This window comes from Sorex araneus, chromosome 5, assembly GCF_027595985.1.
Source record: "Sorex araneus isolate mSorAra2 chromosome 5, mSorAra2.pri, whole genome shotgun sequence".
NCBI classification, from domain to species: Eukaryota; Metazoa; Chordata; class Mammalia; order Eulipotyphla; family Soricidae; genus Sorex; species Sorex araneus.
The window spans coordinates 215,206,457-215,219,200 of NC_073306.1; the positions used below are offsets into that span (position 1 = coordinate 215,206,457).

Consider the following 12,744-nt stretch of genomic DNA (forward strand, 5'->3'; position numbering starts at 1 on the left):
CGACTACCAGGCTCCGTGATGCAGCCCAGACCCGACGGGGAGGCCCTGCTCTTCCTGCCTTCAGGCAGCGGCAGGAACCTGGGCTCTTCGCCTCCGTCAGGCTCAAAAGCAGGAAGTGTCTGGCCTTAGCGTTTTCCCTCCTCCCCCTCCTCCCCACGTCTAAAACGTACAATTCTCCTGGCCGGACAACTCTGGGCGAGAAAGGCAAGGGAGGTACGAGGTGTGACGAGGTGTGCCCCGCCCCGCCCAGAGACGCCCGTGGAACGGAGAGGAGTAGACGGGCAGAGTCTCCGCCGAAGCAGAAGCCTGGTGACCCCAGGGGTCGGAAGGACGGAGCACTCCATGAGAGGATAAAATGGCTCTCGGGGTCCGTCCATCCTCCTCGGGCAGCGTGGGCGGGAGGAGGGTGCTCGGAGGGCCTGTGGGCGCTACTTTGCCGTGAGGATGAAGCAGGAGTATCTGATGTGAGCGAATGCCGTGCAGCGGCTTTCTGCTGCTCGAGTCGGAGGCGTGGGCAGCGCTGCGGGCACTGTATCACCCCCCAGCCAGGCTGGTGTTGACGCAGGCCCCGTCCACACAGGCGGAGAGGCGGCTCCCGGCCCTCCCCACGTCAGCCCAGCCTCCTCTCCCAGCGCAGAACAAAAGAGTTTTTGGCTCCTGGAGAGCAAGACTCAGAAATGGACGCTTCTCTGCGGATGAAAGGAGCGAGGCGAGGAGTAATGCGCGATAATGACAACCTCGTTGTGCATTTGTCACTTGGCGGCTGGCGTCAGAGCGCAGAGCTGACGAGCCTCTCGGGGAAAACAAAGATAATTACATGTGAGCATCTTCCTTCCAGCAGCATCCTTCATTGCACGGGCCCAGGACTCCAGAAGCCTTTAGCGGGACGTCTCTGAAGCACACAGGGCCGAACACACCTACGGACTGCGGGGCACGGCCGAGAGGGGCCAGACCTGACTGGCCAGAGGACAAGCTGAACACTGGAGTTTGGGCACCTCACCTCCTCCGGCTCCTCTTCCTGACAAGAACCCGAGCTTCCCAGTTCTGACATGTCCAAAAAAGGCCCTTTGATCCCCGGTGGGCTCGGTCAGTGCTCGAGTCAGTGGGAGCACGCCAAGGACGGACTTCGGAGGGGTAAAGTGAGGAGGAGGTGGGCAGGGCGAGAGCACAGAAGAGAAGAAAGTGCTGTAAAGTGCCAGAGGCTGGGGTGGGTCCGAGTCAGGGTCAAGAGGCCACTGCTTCCCTGGGACCTTTAGCCCAATAATGACAACGGGCTGCATTTCACAAACTTTTCTCCAGGTGTCAGCTTGGACCATTTGTGGATCACATTTCTGGTGTTTTTTGTTCCCCCCCCATTTAGGACGACCACATGTCCATCTGGGAAACGCACGCTGGCCTTCTGCTCACACTCAGGATCTGCACAAGAGCCAGAAGCTTCCATGGCAGGAAAGTCATAGCTGAGCTTTTATAAAGAAGTAGGGGAGTAAGACTTGGCTGAAAGCAGGGCGCGCAAGGGCAAAGAAGGGCTTGTATTTATTCTCTGTGTCATAAGGAGAGAAACAACAACCCAGGTCAGACACTGGTAAAGTCAAGAGCACCACAGGAAGCACATTTACCTCATAGCTTCTTTCCTGTGTACGGTCACGTACATTTCGTAGACTCTCCCCTGCGGAATGGCCCCAGTGGGAATCAGCAAGCTTACTCCTGAAGGGCAAGAGAGAAAAGACAGACCAGGGGTTAGAGGGAGCGTTCCCGAACCGCCGCTGGCGCCAGAGAAAGGGAAAGAGATTTTCTGACCTGTGGGCACAGGCCTACTTGTTCTTCCACAAAGGACAATCTCCACAGTCACTTTACTTTGCTTCCTGACATTTTTTTATTTTCTGACCAGAGTTCCCTCTGTGCTGTTATGGAGGTAGTTACAGGGTGATGTCATTTTCACATTCTTGTTTTATTTAGTTAAGGAATAGACAGATGGTTTCAATGTTGTTTTCCTTGTAAAGCAGGGGAAACCAGCAACAGCTCTTAGCATTTCAAAGAGCTGTAGGGAGGTATAATTTCTAATTAAAATATCTCCCAGAGCTTCAAAGTCAGGGTGCTAACCTCAACAATATCCAAAACATTCATTCTGAAATATCTGGGTAGCATCAGTGTTTTTCCATAACAAGCTGAGAGTTGGTGAGGAACTTTCCACAGACGAAACTCTAGAAAAGTATAAATTAAGTGCTGGCTGTTCTCACAGCAAGCTGGGAAGGCTTTTCATGCCATTGTTAACTGGCTCACTTGCATGGCACTGGGTTGAGCTCAGTTCTGAGCTAACCAGGCCCAGTGCAGGGATTTGAACCTAAGTTTGCGTGAGAATCCCCAGGGGCATTTATTAGATCACAGGCTGCAAGACTGGGTGGTGGGACGGCTGGTGAGTGACAGCATTTGACTTGCACATGGCCAAGGAAGCGTCAGTTCCGGGGCCCCGTGTAGTTCTCAGTGCCAGGAGGAGTGATCTCTGCGTGAACCAGAAAACAAACAAAAACAACACTGCTCTGGCCCTCAAGGTTAATGCTGCAGGGTCAGGGAAAACGGGAGTTTGACTAAGTTGCTGATGAATTCAGTGATGGTGTCCTGGGGTCCCTGTGGACCATGGGCATGGTTCTCATGCGGGCATGGTTCTCACACGGGCATGATTCTCACACGGGCATGGTTCTCATGCGGGCATGGTTCTCACGTGGGCATGGTTCTCACATGGGCATGGTTCTCACATGGGCATGGTTCTCACGCGGGCATGGTTCTCATGTGGGCATGGTTCTCACACGGGCATGGTTCTCACGCGGGCATGGTTCTCACATGAGCATGGTTCTCACACGGGCATTTTTCTCATGTGGGCATGGTTCTCACATGGGCATGGTTCTCACATGGGCATGGTTCTCACACGGGCATGGTTCTCACGCAGGCATGGTTCTCACATGAGCATGGTTCTCACACGGGCATTTTTCTCATGTGGGCATGGTTCTCACATGGGCATGATTCTCACACGGGCATGGTTCTCACACGGGCATGGTTCTCACATGGGCATGGTTCTTACTTGGGCATGGTTCTCACGCGGGCATGGTTCTCACACGGGCATGGTTCTCACACGGGCATGGTTCTTACTTGGGCATGGTTCTCACGCAGGCATGGTTCTCACGCGGTCATGGTTCTCATGTAGGCATGGTTCTTACTTGGGCATGGTTCTCATGTGGGCATGGTTCTCACGCGGGCATGGTTCTCACACGGGCATGGTTCTTACTTGGGCATGGTTCTCACATGGGCATGGTTCTTACTTGGGCATGGTTCTAATGCGGGCATGATTCTCACATGGGCATGGTTCTCACGTGGGCATGGTTCTCATGTGGGCATGGTTCTTACTTGGGCATGGTTCTCACGTGGGCATGTTCTCACATGGGCATGGTTCTCATGTGGGCATGGTTTTTACGCGGGCATGGTTCTTACACAGGCATGTATGCTATGCCAGCAGCACAAAGAGAATTAGGGCAGAGGCAGCATGTACATATTTGGATCCATGATTTGATGCTAATAAATGTTGTTTAATTCAATTCATGAAAAATGTATGGAACATCTTGCTGTGGTGCTGTGAATGCAGGAAGTGAAAGCTGGCTTTCTTGTCTTTGAATAGCTTACGATTTAATTAGTGAGGAAATGGAATATGCCACTGAGCACAGGGCAATGAGGGAAATAACCTGCCCACACTGGAAAGTCTCAAGAGTAAGGAGCAGAGAATTGGGAGCACAGTGATTCCCAGGCCCTGGCGAGGAGGAAAGGGGCAGAGGAGTGTGGTGCTTTGGTGTCCCTTCGGGTGGCAGCTGCAGACGCAGGAAGACCACAGTGGTGCCTAGCAAACTTCGATATTCCTTAACGGGAAAAAGCAAATGTACTTTTATGCTTATTATAAAGATGCAAGCGGATTATGTTGCAAAGAAGAGTAAGAACCGACTCTTAGAAGGTATTATTACCTTATTAAATAAAATATGTAAGCTGACACTGATTCGTACATCCCTCCCACTAAGGAATTCTTCACAATAGTTCCTATTTGGAAAGTTGGCAGGTATAAACGGAAAAAAAAGAATCAGTGACTATCATTCAAAAAGCTGACTTAAAAAAGACTAAAGACTTAGAAGTACAATGTTTCAATGCCAAATAAACAATAAAGTATGTTTAACAGACCATTAAATCTACAAAAGCATTACATAGAGGGCTATGTGTAAAGTATTAGAAAAGGGAAAAATGATGTCCACCTAATAATTTGACTTATTAAAAATATACATTTAAAGTCATGTGATAAAAACTGCCAAGACACTGCAAAGGAGCTAAGCAAGAGAAAGAGTCAAAGACCAGTGTGTGTTCAGCCCTGAAGACTTGGCTCCGTAGCAATGGACAGACGTATTATTTTTTAATGAAAACTTCAGGTCAAGCAAACTGCTGTTTATTGCAGTATATACACGATAACGAGATCCAAAGAAGGATTCGTTAACCTCCTCATGGACAGCAGCTACAAACCCATGTTCAGGGTTTGGACCTACTGGACTAATGAGAACTGGATCCATAACTTCCATATTTTAATCAAACACGAGAGTCACTAACTTTACTTACCAGTTCAGACTTCTCGGAGGCCTACATTTTAGCAGTAGATACTAGCTAATGTTACAAAAGCTTTACATGATTAAACTTTGATTCTAGGCAGATACATCAGTAAAACCTTGAAGTTGAAGAGTGCGTCATAATTCTGTTAGTTAAATGAAATTTCATGTCTATTAAGGTGTCCCCTGGTCCCCTAAAAATGAGTCTTCTGAAACACTGCTTCCGGTAATAAATTGGTCGTGAGACAACTGATATGTTTTCTAATTAATTTGTCCTTTTAAAGTGTGATGTCGGGGGGAGCCTGCTGGTTTGATCCTGTCTGCAGGAGCGCCAGGAAAAAGGTCACAGACAGTTCCAAACTGGGCCCAGAAGCAGAGCGGGGACCCACGTGTCTGAGGGAAGCTCCCTGAGCTGTTCTGAGGTGAGAAAGTGGCTTTGCTGATCTTGTCTGCAGTGCCTTTTGGTGCAGACTGGGAGCTCTGGGTTAGGCGGCTCCAGGAACTCTCGGGTCTGATAAAGACAAACAGATTTCGGTCGAGAACCCTTGCCCAGGCGCTGGCTCTGCCCCTTGCACCTACGGAATTACCTGAGTTGGGAACGACGAGGTGTCCCCCGAGGGAGTTGAAGGTGCCAAATGCAGTGCAGGACGGGTCGGTCTGCCTTGCGAGGCTGTGGATCTTCAGGCTGAGGGCCTCGTTCTCCAGCAGGGACTGGGTCATCTGCGGGGACAGCTTGGACGCGAACTCCGAGAGCTCGTCTTGGGGGGTGACGGCCCCGGGTGTGTTGTAGACTTTGATTTTCAAGCTGGGCAGTGGGTCCAGAATGGGAGAGTTGGTCATGGGGATCTTGTCTGAGACGTCATGCAGCGCATACACGGGTCCTCGGTACATGGCTGCGGCCGATGTGAGGTCCGGGGGCACGGTCAGGAGATCTGAGGAGGCAAGAAAAAGCAAGTCCCACGACATCCTTCATCCAGGTGGCTCTTTAGCCAGAACTTTCTAAGCCAGTGGAAAAGCAACCCGGAGAAAATCAGGGCAGAGTGATGCCTAGGTCTGATGGAAACCAGGCAATGAGATACACACGGGTTCATTTTGCTATTGGCCATACGTGTGAAGACAAACTTATTTCATATTTTGCCTCAACATTACAGTGATCATTTCTAGGTATTTACTTGTTCATACGCTACTTGGCTATTTCAGAAACTACATTCACAGACAGTGACCCCCTCTAGGTGACTTTTATGTACTGTTCTCCCCATTCTGGGTTTCAGTTCATTTGCAGGACACTGCTTATTGCAACATGACATGTTTTGTCAGGAAGGAGGAGAGACAAACTCAAGAAATCACCTCACCAATCTGTGTGTGTGCTTGTGTGTGCGTGTATCTGTGTGTGCGCCTGTGTGCATGTGAACGCTCATGTGTGTGCTTTTGTGTGTGTTAGCGTGTGTGCACATGTGTATGTGTGTGCTCATGCATGTGTGTGCACATGTGTGCATGTGTGTAGATGTGTATGCATGTGTGTGCATATATGTGCTTGTGTGTATCTGTGTGCATGCATGTGTATGTATGTGTGTGCACACATGTGCATGCATGTGTGCCTTGTGTGCACATGTATTCGCATGCATGTGCATGTGGGCACACATGTACACATGCATGTACACACTCACACATGTGTGCTTGTGTGTGCATGCATGCACATGTGTGAGCACATGTGTGTGCACTTTATGCATGTGTGTGCATGCACATGTATGTGTTTGTGTGCATCTGTTCATGTGTGTGCGTGTGTGCATGTGTGTGTGTATTTGTGCATGCATGCACCGTCAGGGGCCCACAAACAGTGCTCAGGAACCTGGAGGCCACTCTGTTGATGTGCAGTCAGTTCGACCAGACTCTGCATGCAGTGCTAGGGCAGGTGGTTCGGGCTACCTTGGAGCAGGGGTGTCAGGGGCCACCTGCTGTCCCTGAGCGGGGCAGGGAGTGCTGAGGACCAGTCAGGGCCTAACCCAATGAGAGCTAAGGAGCACCCAGAGGGGCTGCCAGACTCTCCCCCGTCCCGCCCTGCCTTGCTACATGGAGGAAGTTCACTGAGCAACTAGAGAGACGGACCACAGCCCTCCCCACGGCCTGTCTTCCCGGTTTCCCGGTGAGCGGGAGGGAGGGGATTCCGCAGCCTCCCGGGGCCCTGCGGGTCACACCTGCCTCCGGGTGGGGCAACGCCAGCTGACCTTGTCTTGCTGCTTTGATGTTCACGGGCTGGAAGCCTCCGTTGAGAGCCGAGGAGTCGATGATATCCGACTCAAAGTCACGGTGGTTCTTCCGGTACACGAACAGGGCCACGGCGGCAGAGATGGCCAGGCAGACGATCACGGCGATCACGACCCCCACGTACAGCGCCACGTCGTCCGAGTCCGGAGCGGCTGGAGGGAAGGGAACGTGGGAGGCCCCCGCTAAGCGGGATCTCCCACGCCGCTCACAGACGGACGTGCTTGTTGTGTATTTTTTCCAAATAGCTAACTGCTTTCTTATAGGTTAATTTCAAATACTTTTTTAAAAAATCATATAAATCAGTGTAGCCTTTCGGCAGAAAATGGTCTCTGATTTCTTCCCCTTTCTCGCCCTCACTCGCCCGCCCACTAACCTATCGCACACTGGGGACCAAAGCTGACCAATTCCTCAGGAGCACTGACATACCTGGGGCTAAGTTCAATTCCAGACCACAGAGAGAAAAAAAATATCACCAATTCTGGGTGGAAAAAAATTTGAAACAAGGGTTTGAACTTACTGATTTTTTTTTATAAAACATAAGCCCTCCATTAGAGATGGCTGGCGTGCTCTGATCTGCATATTTACCGAACCAGAAGATTTTCCTAAATATTATTCCAGCTCATAAATTCACTCTCCACAGCACTTCTCTTAGCAATTCCTACATGACAAAGGGGTGGAGGGAGAGGTCTAACCCAGCACAGGATGTGTCCAGGACAGCCGGACCCTCGGAGCAGAGGTCAGTGCTATTAACTCTGGAACTTTGACAGAGATCCAGTTCTACCTCCGAGAAGGCTGAGCTCACCATCTCTTTTTCAGAGATTTACATTTGAACTCCTCATTACTAGAAAACAGCGCCCCAGTCTAGAGAGTGAGATGCAGGTTGGTTCAGTGATCAGAAAGGTCACGGGACCCCAGCAGGCAATTAAACATTTGCCCGGCGCAGTGTGTGGTCAGATGGGTCTGTTTCTGGCTACAGCACGAGAACGTTCTCAGAGTGTTGCCTTGGTGGCATGGGCTACACTTTGATCAGATGCCAAAGGTGACAGGTGCTGACAATTAAAACTGAACAAACAAAATGAAACCTGCCCATATCCCCACTGGCATCTTCAAGTCTGTCTTCCGTCCCCCATGACCCACAAACGTTTCCAGCAGCCTTAGCAGGAGTTGCTGCACTCATTGGACGGGAGATGACCGAGCCTGGACCCCAGGTGGGCAGAAGACACCCTTTCATGCTCGATTTTATGTGCAAGTACGTCTGTGTGTGTGGGGGGGGGCTGTGGGTACTGGTTTCCAGGTGACCCCCAGTGCTTTTAAGGTCTCTTGGTCCCAGATGGGGGGCTGCTCCGCCCAGCCGTCCCCTGCTGGTGTAGACACACTGACAATCTGACAACAGGAAGCGCTTTCCCGCTGAGAATCAGTCTGTCTACCCCCGTGAGAAATATGTGTTTAAATTTACTCTATGTGAAGTGACTCTTTCTTGTTTTTTAACTTCTCTCTTCCAGAATCAGACTCTAGAATCTACACGTTCCCTCCAACCACGTTTACTAACAAATGTTTTCAGAGCCCAGGGCACGCAAAGGCTCCTGCTTTGTGAAACCTGCCCGCAAAGGAGCGGTGTGTTATGTGAGTGCTCTGCATTGTCTGAATTCTGGTCCAGACCCCCGAGCTAGACCCGTCATATTTTACTTTACTAAGGGATAATTATTCATTCACCATTCACGAGTTCTAACACAATAAATCGGCATTTTCGCTCCCCTTTTTTCTTAGCATTTGGACCCTGCCTATTATTGATATCAGAATTGATGTCCAGCCACTGGGACTTGAGTTTACTGTGGTAGACTGAGAGATTTTCAAGCTGCCAGAGACTGGAAATAACCTTTTTTCTCCTCAGCAGTGAAAATCTAATTTGTTTTTTCATATTAGAATATATTAGGTGGCTCTTTCCCCTGTGCACATCTGTGATCCAAAGAAAGGTAAGCTTGAACTGCGGGCAATGGTATTGAATGATTATTCAGCAACATAAAAACCAAACATCAAACTTACAAGAAAATCCATATTCATTCTGGGTTCTCTGTTCAGTTGAAATGGGATAAATGAAACCTTAAAAAGAAAGAAAATATAAAACAAAAATGGAAGCAAAATCAAATGAATGATGGAAACAAAAGAAGCGACATGAGAATGGCTAAATTAAAAGAAAAGAGAGAGAAACCTGTGATCACCCAGACCCCCGGTCCAGCCCAGAATCTTGAGGCTGTACCTCCTGTCTGCTCAGGAGCCTCACAGAGAATTAATAAGTAGGCAGATTGAATTTCAGAGCAAAAACTGGTCTCGAGTCACTAACTTTGGAGTGCTTAAAGTCTTTCTTTTATTGAGCATAAACTCTAATGGATCTAATTTATTTCAGACATCAAGGGTCATTAGCATAAGGAAAATCTTTTTTCCTTATCCCTGCCATATGCTTTAATTCCCAGGACATACTCAGCAAGGCTTTAAACAGTTTCTTTATTCTTTTTTATTTAATCATAACAGCTTGCTCTTGGTCTAAGAGACTAAAGAAGACCCGTCAGCGTTGGTCAAAGGTTAAACACCCACTTACTGTGCTCATTTGAAACCACTGCCTCTCCCCTTAATCTCAGAGTCACTTTTTGGGTTTCCCATTGTTTCTGGCTCTCCCACTTAATGGAATACAAGAAGTTTTCCCAAGGGACAAAGCAGTGTATCAGTGTGATTGAAACTGGATAATTTTTATGTGGAACTATTAAAATATCAATAGGGTTTAGATGTTACAACGTTATTTTTGGGGAAAGCTTCAGGTGAGCAGCATAAATTGGGCAAGATAAAAATCACACCTCAGTAGTAAATGCAGAGCTATTACCAGCATTGTACCTGTTCTCTCTCCTCCAGGAGTTAGAGTAGAAAACTGATAATCTGGTGTTGGTGATGGTGACAGTGGTGGGAGTAGGTTGTAATTGAAGACAAAGACAAAGAAAAAAACATTTTGAGCTGCGAACCAAATGTTTTTGAATGAAAGTATTTGCACATTGTAAAAGCATAACTTGTAATTGGCATCCACAGTTCCTACTATTTAACATTGCACAACATCGGAACTCATCAAATGACACAAGCCCATTGGATTAAGCCATAGCAGATGAGTAGGATTCATGTGAATGAAACTTTCCTAATAATGGCTGAGTGCAAAAGAAAATGTAGAGAAATGGCATAAGTCACAATTAACTATTGAAAATTAAAGGCCTGTATTGGTTTAATACTAAAGATAGTGCTAAATCACGTCTCAGATCAATCTTTGGTAGTTTACAGAACTCTCAGATCCGACAAGCTATTTACCTATTTGTAGGGCTAATTCTAGAGAAGCATTCAGCAGTGCTCCCTAATGAAAGAGAGGTGTGCTGAGGCACAGAGGGTTTGCTCTGAATTAATTTTTAATGCTTTATTTTAGAGCAATGATTGCAACCTTCTACTTGGTTTTATAAATATTATATTCCTTATTTCAGTTGTCTTAGTCTATGTATTAGGTTTGATTTTCATTTCAAACACTTGTGTCTGGTAATAACCTTTTCCATTTGTATTCTGTGAACTCAATAAAGAGACATCTGGGACATAGACCGGGAGGAAATAAATGTTATTTATTTTTGAAACCCAAAGACTTCAGACAAAAACTCAGCTCGCTGCTAGGAGAGGAGGCTGGTTAGGTACTGGCCCATTTGGTAAGGGCGACAGTAAATAGGAGGATGTCAAAGTAGGGTGTTTGTTTGCTTTTTTTTTTTTGCAGGCGAGAGCATCAGGAAAATTGTGTAGTAAATGTCACTTGGGAACGGCCTGATGTGTCCCCTGAGAATTCTGATAACTTCAGCACAGGAGCAGAGGAAAATAGGTCAGGCCTGGAGAAACCTTGCTAGAGAAATTTACTCTGGTGTACAGATCCTTCTTCTGACGAAGCTCTGGGTTTCCAGGGCTCATAGCCCATCTCTCGGCAAAAGCCCCACTCTACACACTCAGACCGAGGAGGAATAAAGATGAACTTGTAACTTTTATTTAATCTAAATTTTCCTCAAGCTCATGTAGGTCTGGCCAACTCAATAATTCTGTGCCTTACGGCAGTGATGGGAGGCTTCTACTTCATTCCCGGCACAGACCTGGAATCTGCATCAGCTCATTCACTCATTCATTTCTCTAACAATCTGAACCACATACCGGGTCATGCTTTATACCCTGCAGTACAGTGACAAACAGGGGGCCACGTTCCTCTTCAACAAACAACAACAACAACAAAAGAATGTAAACAAAACAATGAAGTGTTTGTACTGTTGGAAACCCCCTTAACAGACAAACTTGGGCCTGCGTGATAGGGCCGGTTAGACACTTGCCTTGCACACAGCCAGGGCAGGCTCGATTCCAGGATCCCAGTGGTCCCCAGACTCCACTAGGGGTGACCCTGAGTGCAAGCCTGGAGTGAGCCTTGCACACTACTTGGTGTGGCCCCCAAACGCACACAGACACACACACACAAGATGAACATCTTAGGAAAAGAGTGAACAATGTAGAAAATCAGGGAAGAAATGATTTTTCAGGCTCAGAGTGAAAGTAAACTCTGATCCTGAAGGAAGAGAAGGAATCAGACAGAGTTTCAGAAGGGAAAGATGCTCCGTGAATTCTAAGGTCCCAGCAAACCTGCTGATTGAAAATAATGTTGGAAAGATCACTTGACTTCTCTACAGAAAATGAAGGGATAGATTTACATGGGTAGTTTTTATGACCCATGACCTGGGAAAGGTCTATTAAAGTATTTGGTGAACTTTTTACATTCAGGCGTGCTCTAAAATAAAATTTAAACCATAAGTATAACTTGTAGTTATTTCTCATAGTCAATTAGGATTTATCCAGTCAAACTGTCATTTTTCCTCTGCATCAAACTGAACATTTTAAACAGCCTACTATTAAGTACACATATGAATGCATTTGGTTTCAGAAACTCTGGCATAAAATTCATGGCAACTCTGTACAACTTTTCATCTTTTAAAGACACTTCTGCAGCCATACCACTAAAGCCTCACTTAGGAGCCCGGAACCAGAGAAGAAGGGCTCACTGTTTTGTCCCCCAAACGAGAGGAATTCAGAATCACTTTCCAGTGTTTGTTTTCCTACTCCTCCCTCTGATCCTCCTCTCAAGGAACAACAGGAGACATTTCCTCCAGCTAATGAGGTGAGCACGCTGAGAGTCCTAGCTGCAATGAGAAATCACATCTCTGGCAGAACATGGTGCAAAATAATTGCTTTCAGTGTCACTGCCAATGGTCTGGTTCAGAAGCTGAGAATCTCTGTCACTTTTCTTTCTGAAAGGAAGGCAGACTGGAAAAAGCCCCAGAGCTGTCAGACAAGAGGGTGAAATTAAGCTTCTCAGTGTCCAGTGTCGGGGACCACGACCTGAGTACTAGCCTTGACACTCGCTCAGCCGTGGGCCACCAGCATTTTGTCAGACCACTCCCTTCTCTCAGTGTCCGAGTTTCCATCGCTCTGTGAGGACATTGCATCCCCACAGCTATGGGAAAGATAAAGTGAGATGGATCCAGTGCTGGAAGGCGGCAAGTATCAATGGGTGATGCGTAGACCAAAGTCAGGAACGTGTGCTCAACAGACACACCGACAATCTGGGCCATGGCTTGTACTTGCAGAGCTGATCCAAGCAGCGTATTTGTGTGATGAGTGACCTCAGGAATGAGTCTGGATTTCTGGTCCTGTTACGGCCTCAGACCAAGTTCCTCCGCTCAGCTTTGAACCATGATCAATGCACACCTCCCAGTGCTCCACACTCAGTTACTCTCTTCTTTTCAAG

The 12,744-nt window shown here is 47.6% G+C and overlaps 1 protein-coding gene across 2 annotated transcripts in view; it reads right to left on the minus strand.

Annotated features, from left to right (window-relative positions):
- UNC5C (unc-5 netrin receptor C) overlaps nucleotides 1-12,744 on the minus strand; it is a 370,789-nt gene that overhangs the window by 41,166 nt on the left and 316,879 nt on the right. Inside the window, exons 8-11 of one of the 2 annotated variants that reach the window (XM_055139054.1) lie at nucleotides 8,937-8,993; nucleotides 6,854-7,045; nucleotides 5,216-5,560; nucleotides 1,617-1,704 (exon numbers count right to left, since the gene is read on the minus strand). In XM_055139054.1, coding sequence (XP_054995029.1) covers nucleotides 1,617-1,704; nucleotides 5,216-5,560; nucleotides 6,854-7,045; nucleotides 8,937-8,993 — 682 coding nt within the window. The remainder of the gene's footprint in view (nucleotides 1-1,616; nucleotides 1,705-5,215; nucleotides 5,561-6,853; nucleotides 7,046-8,936; nucleotides 8,994-12,744) is intronic. The other variant, XM_055139055.1, reaches the window with a different exon arrangement.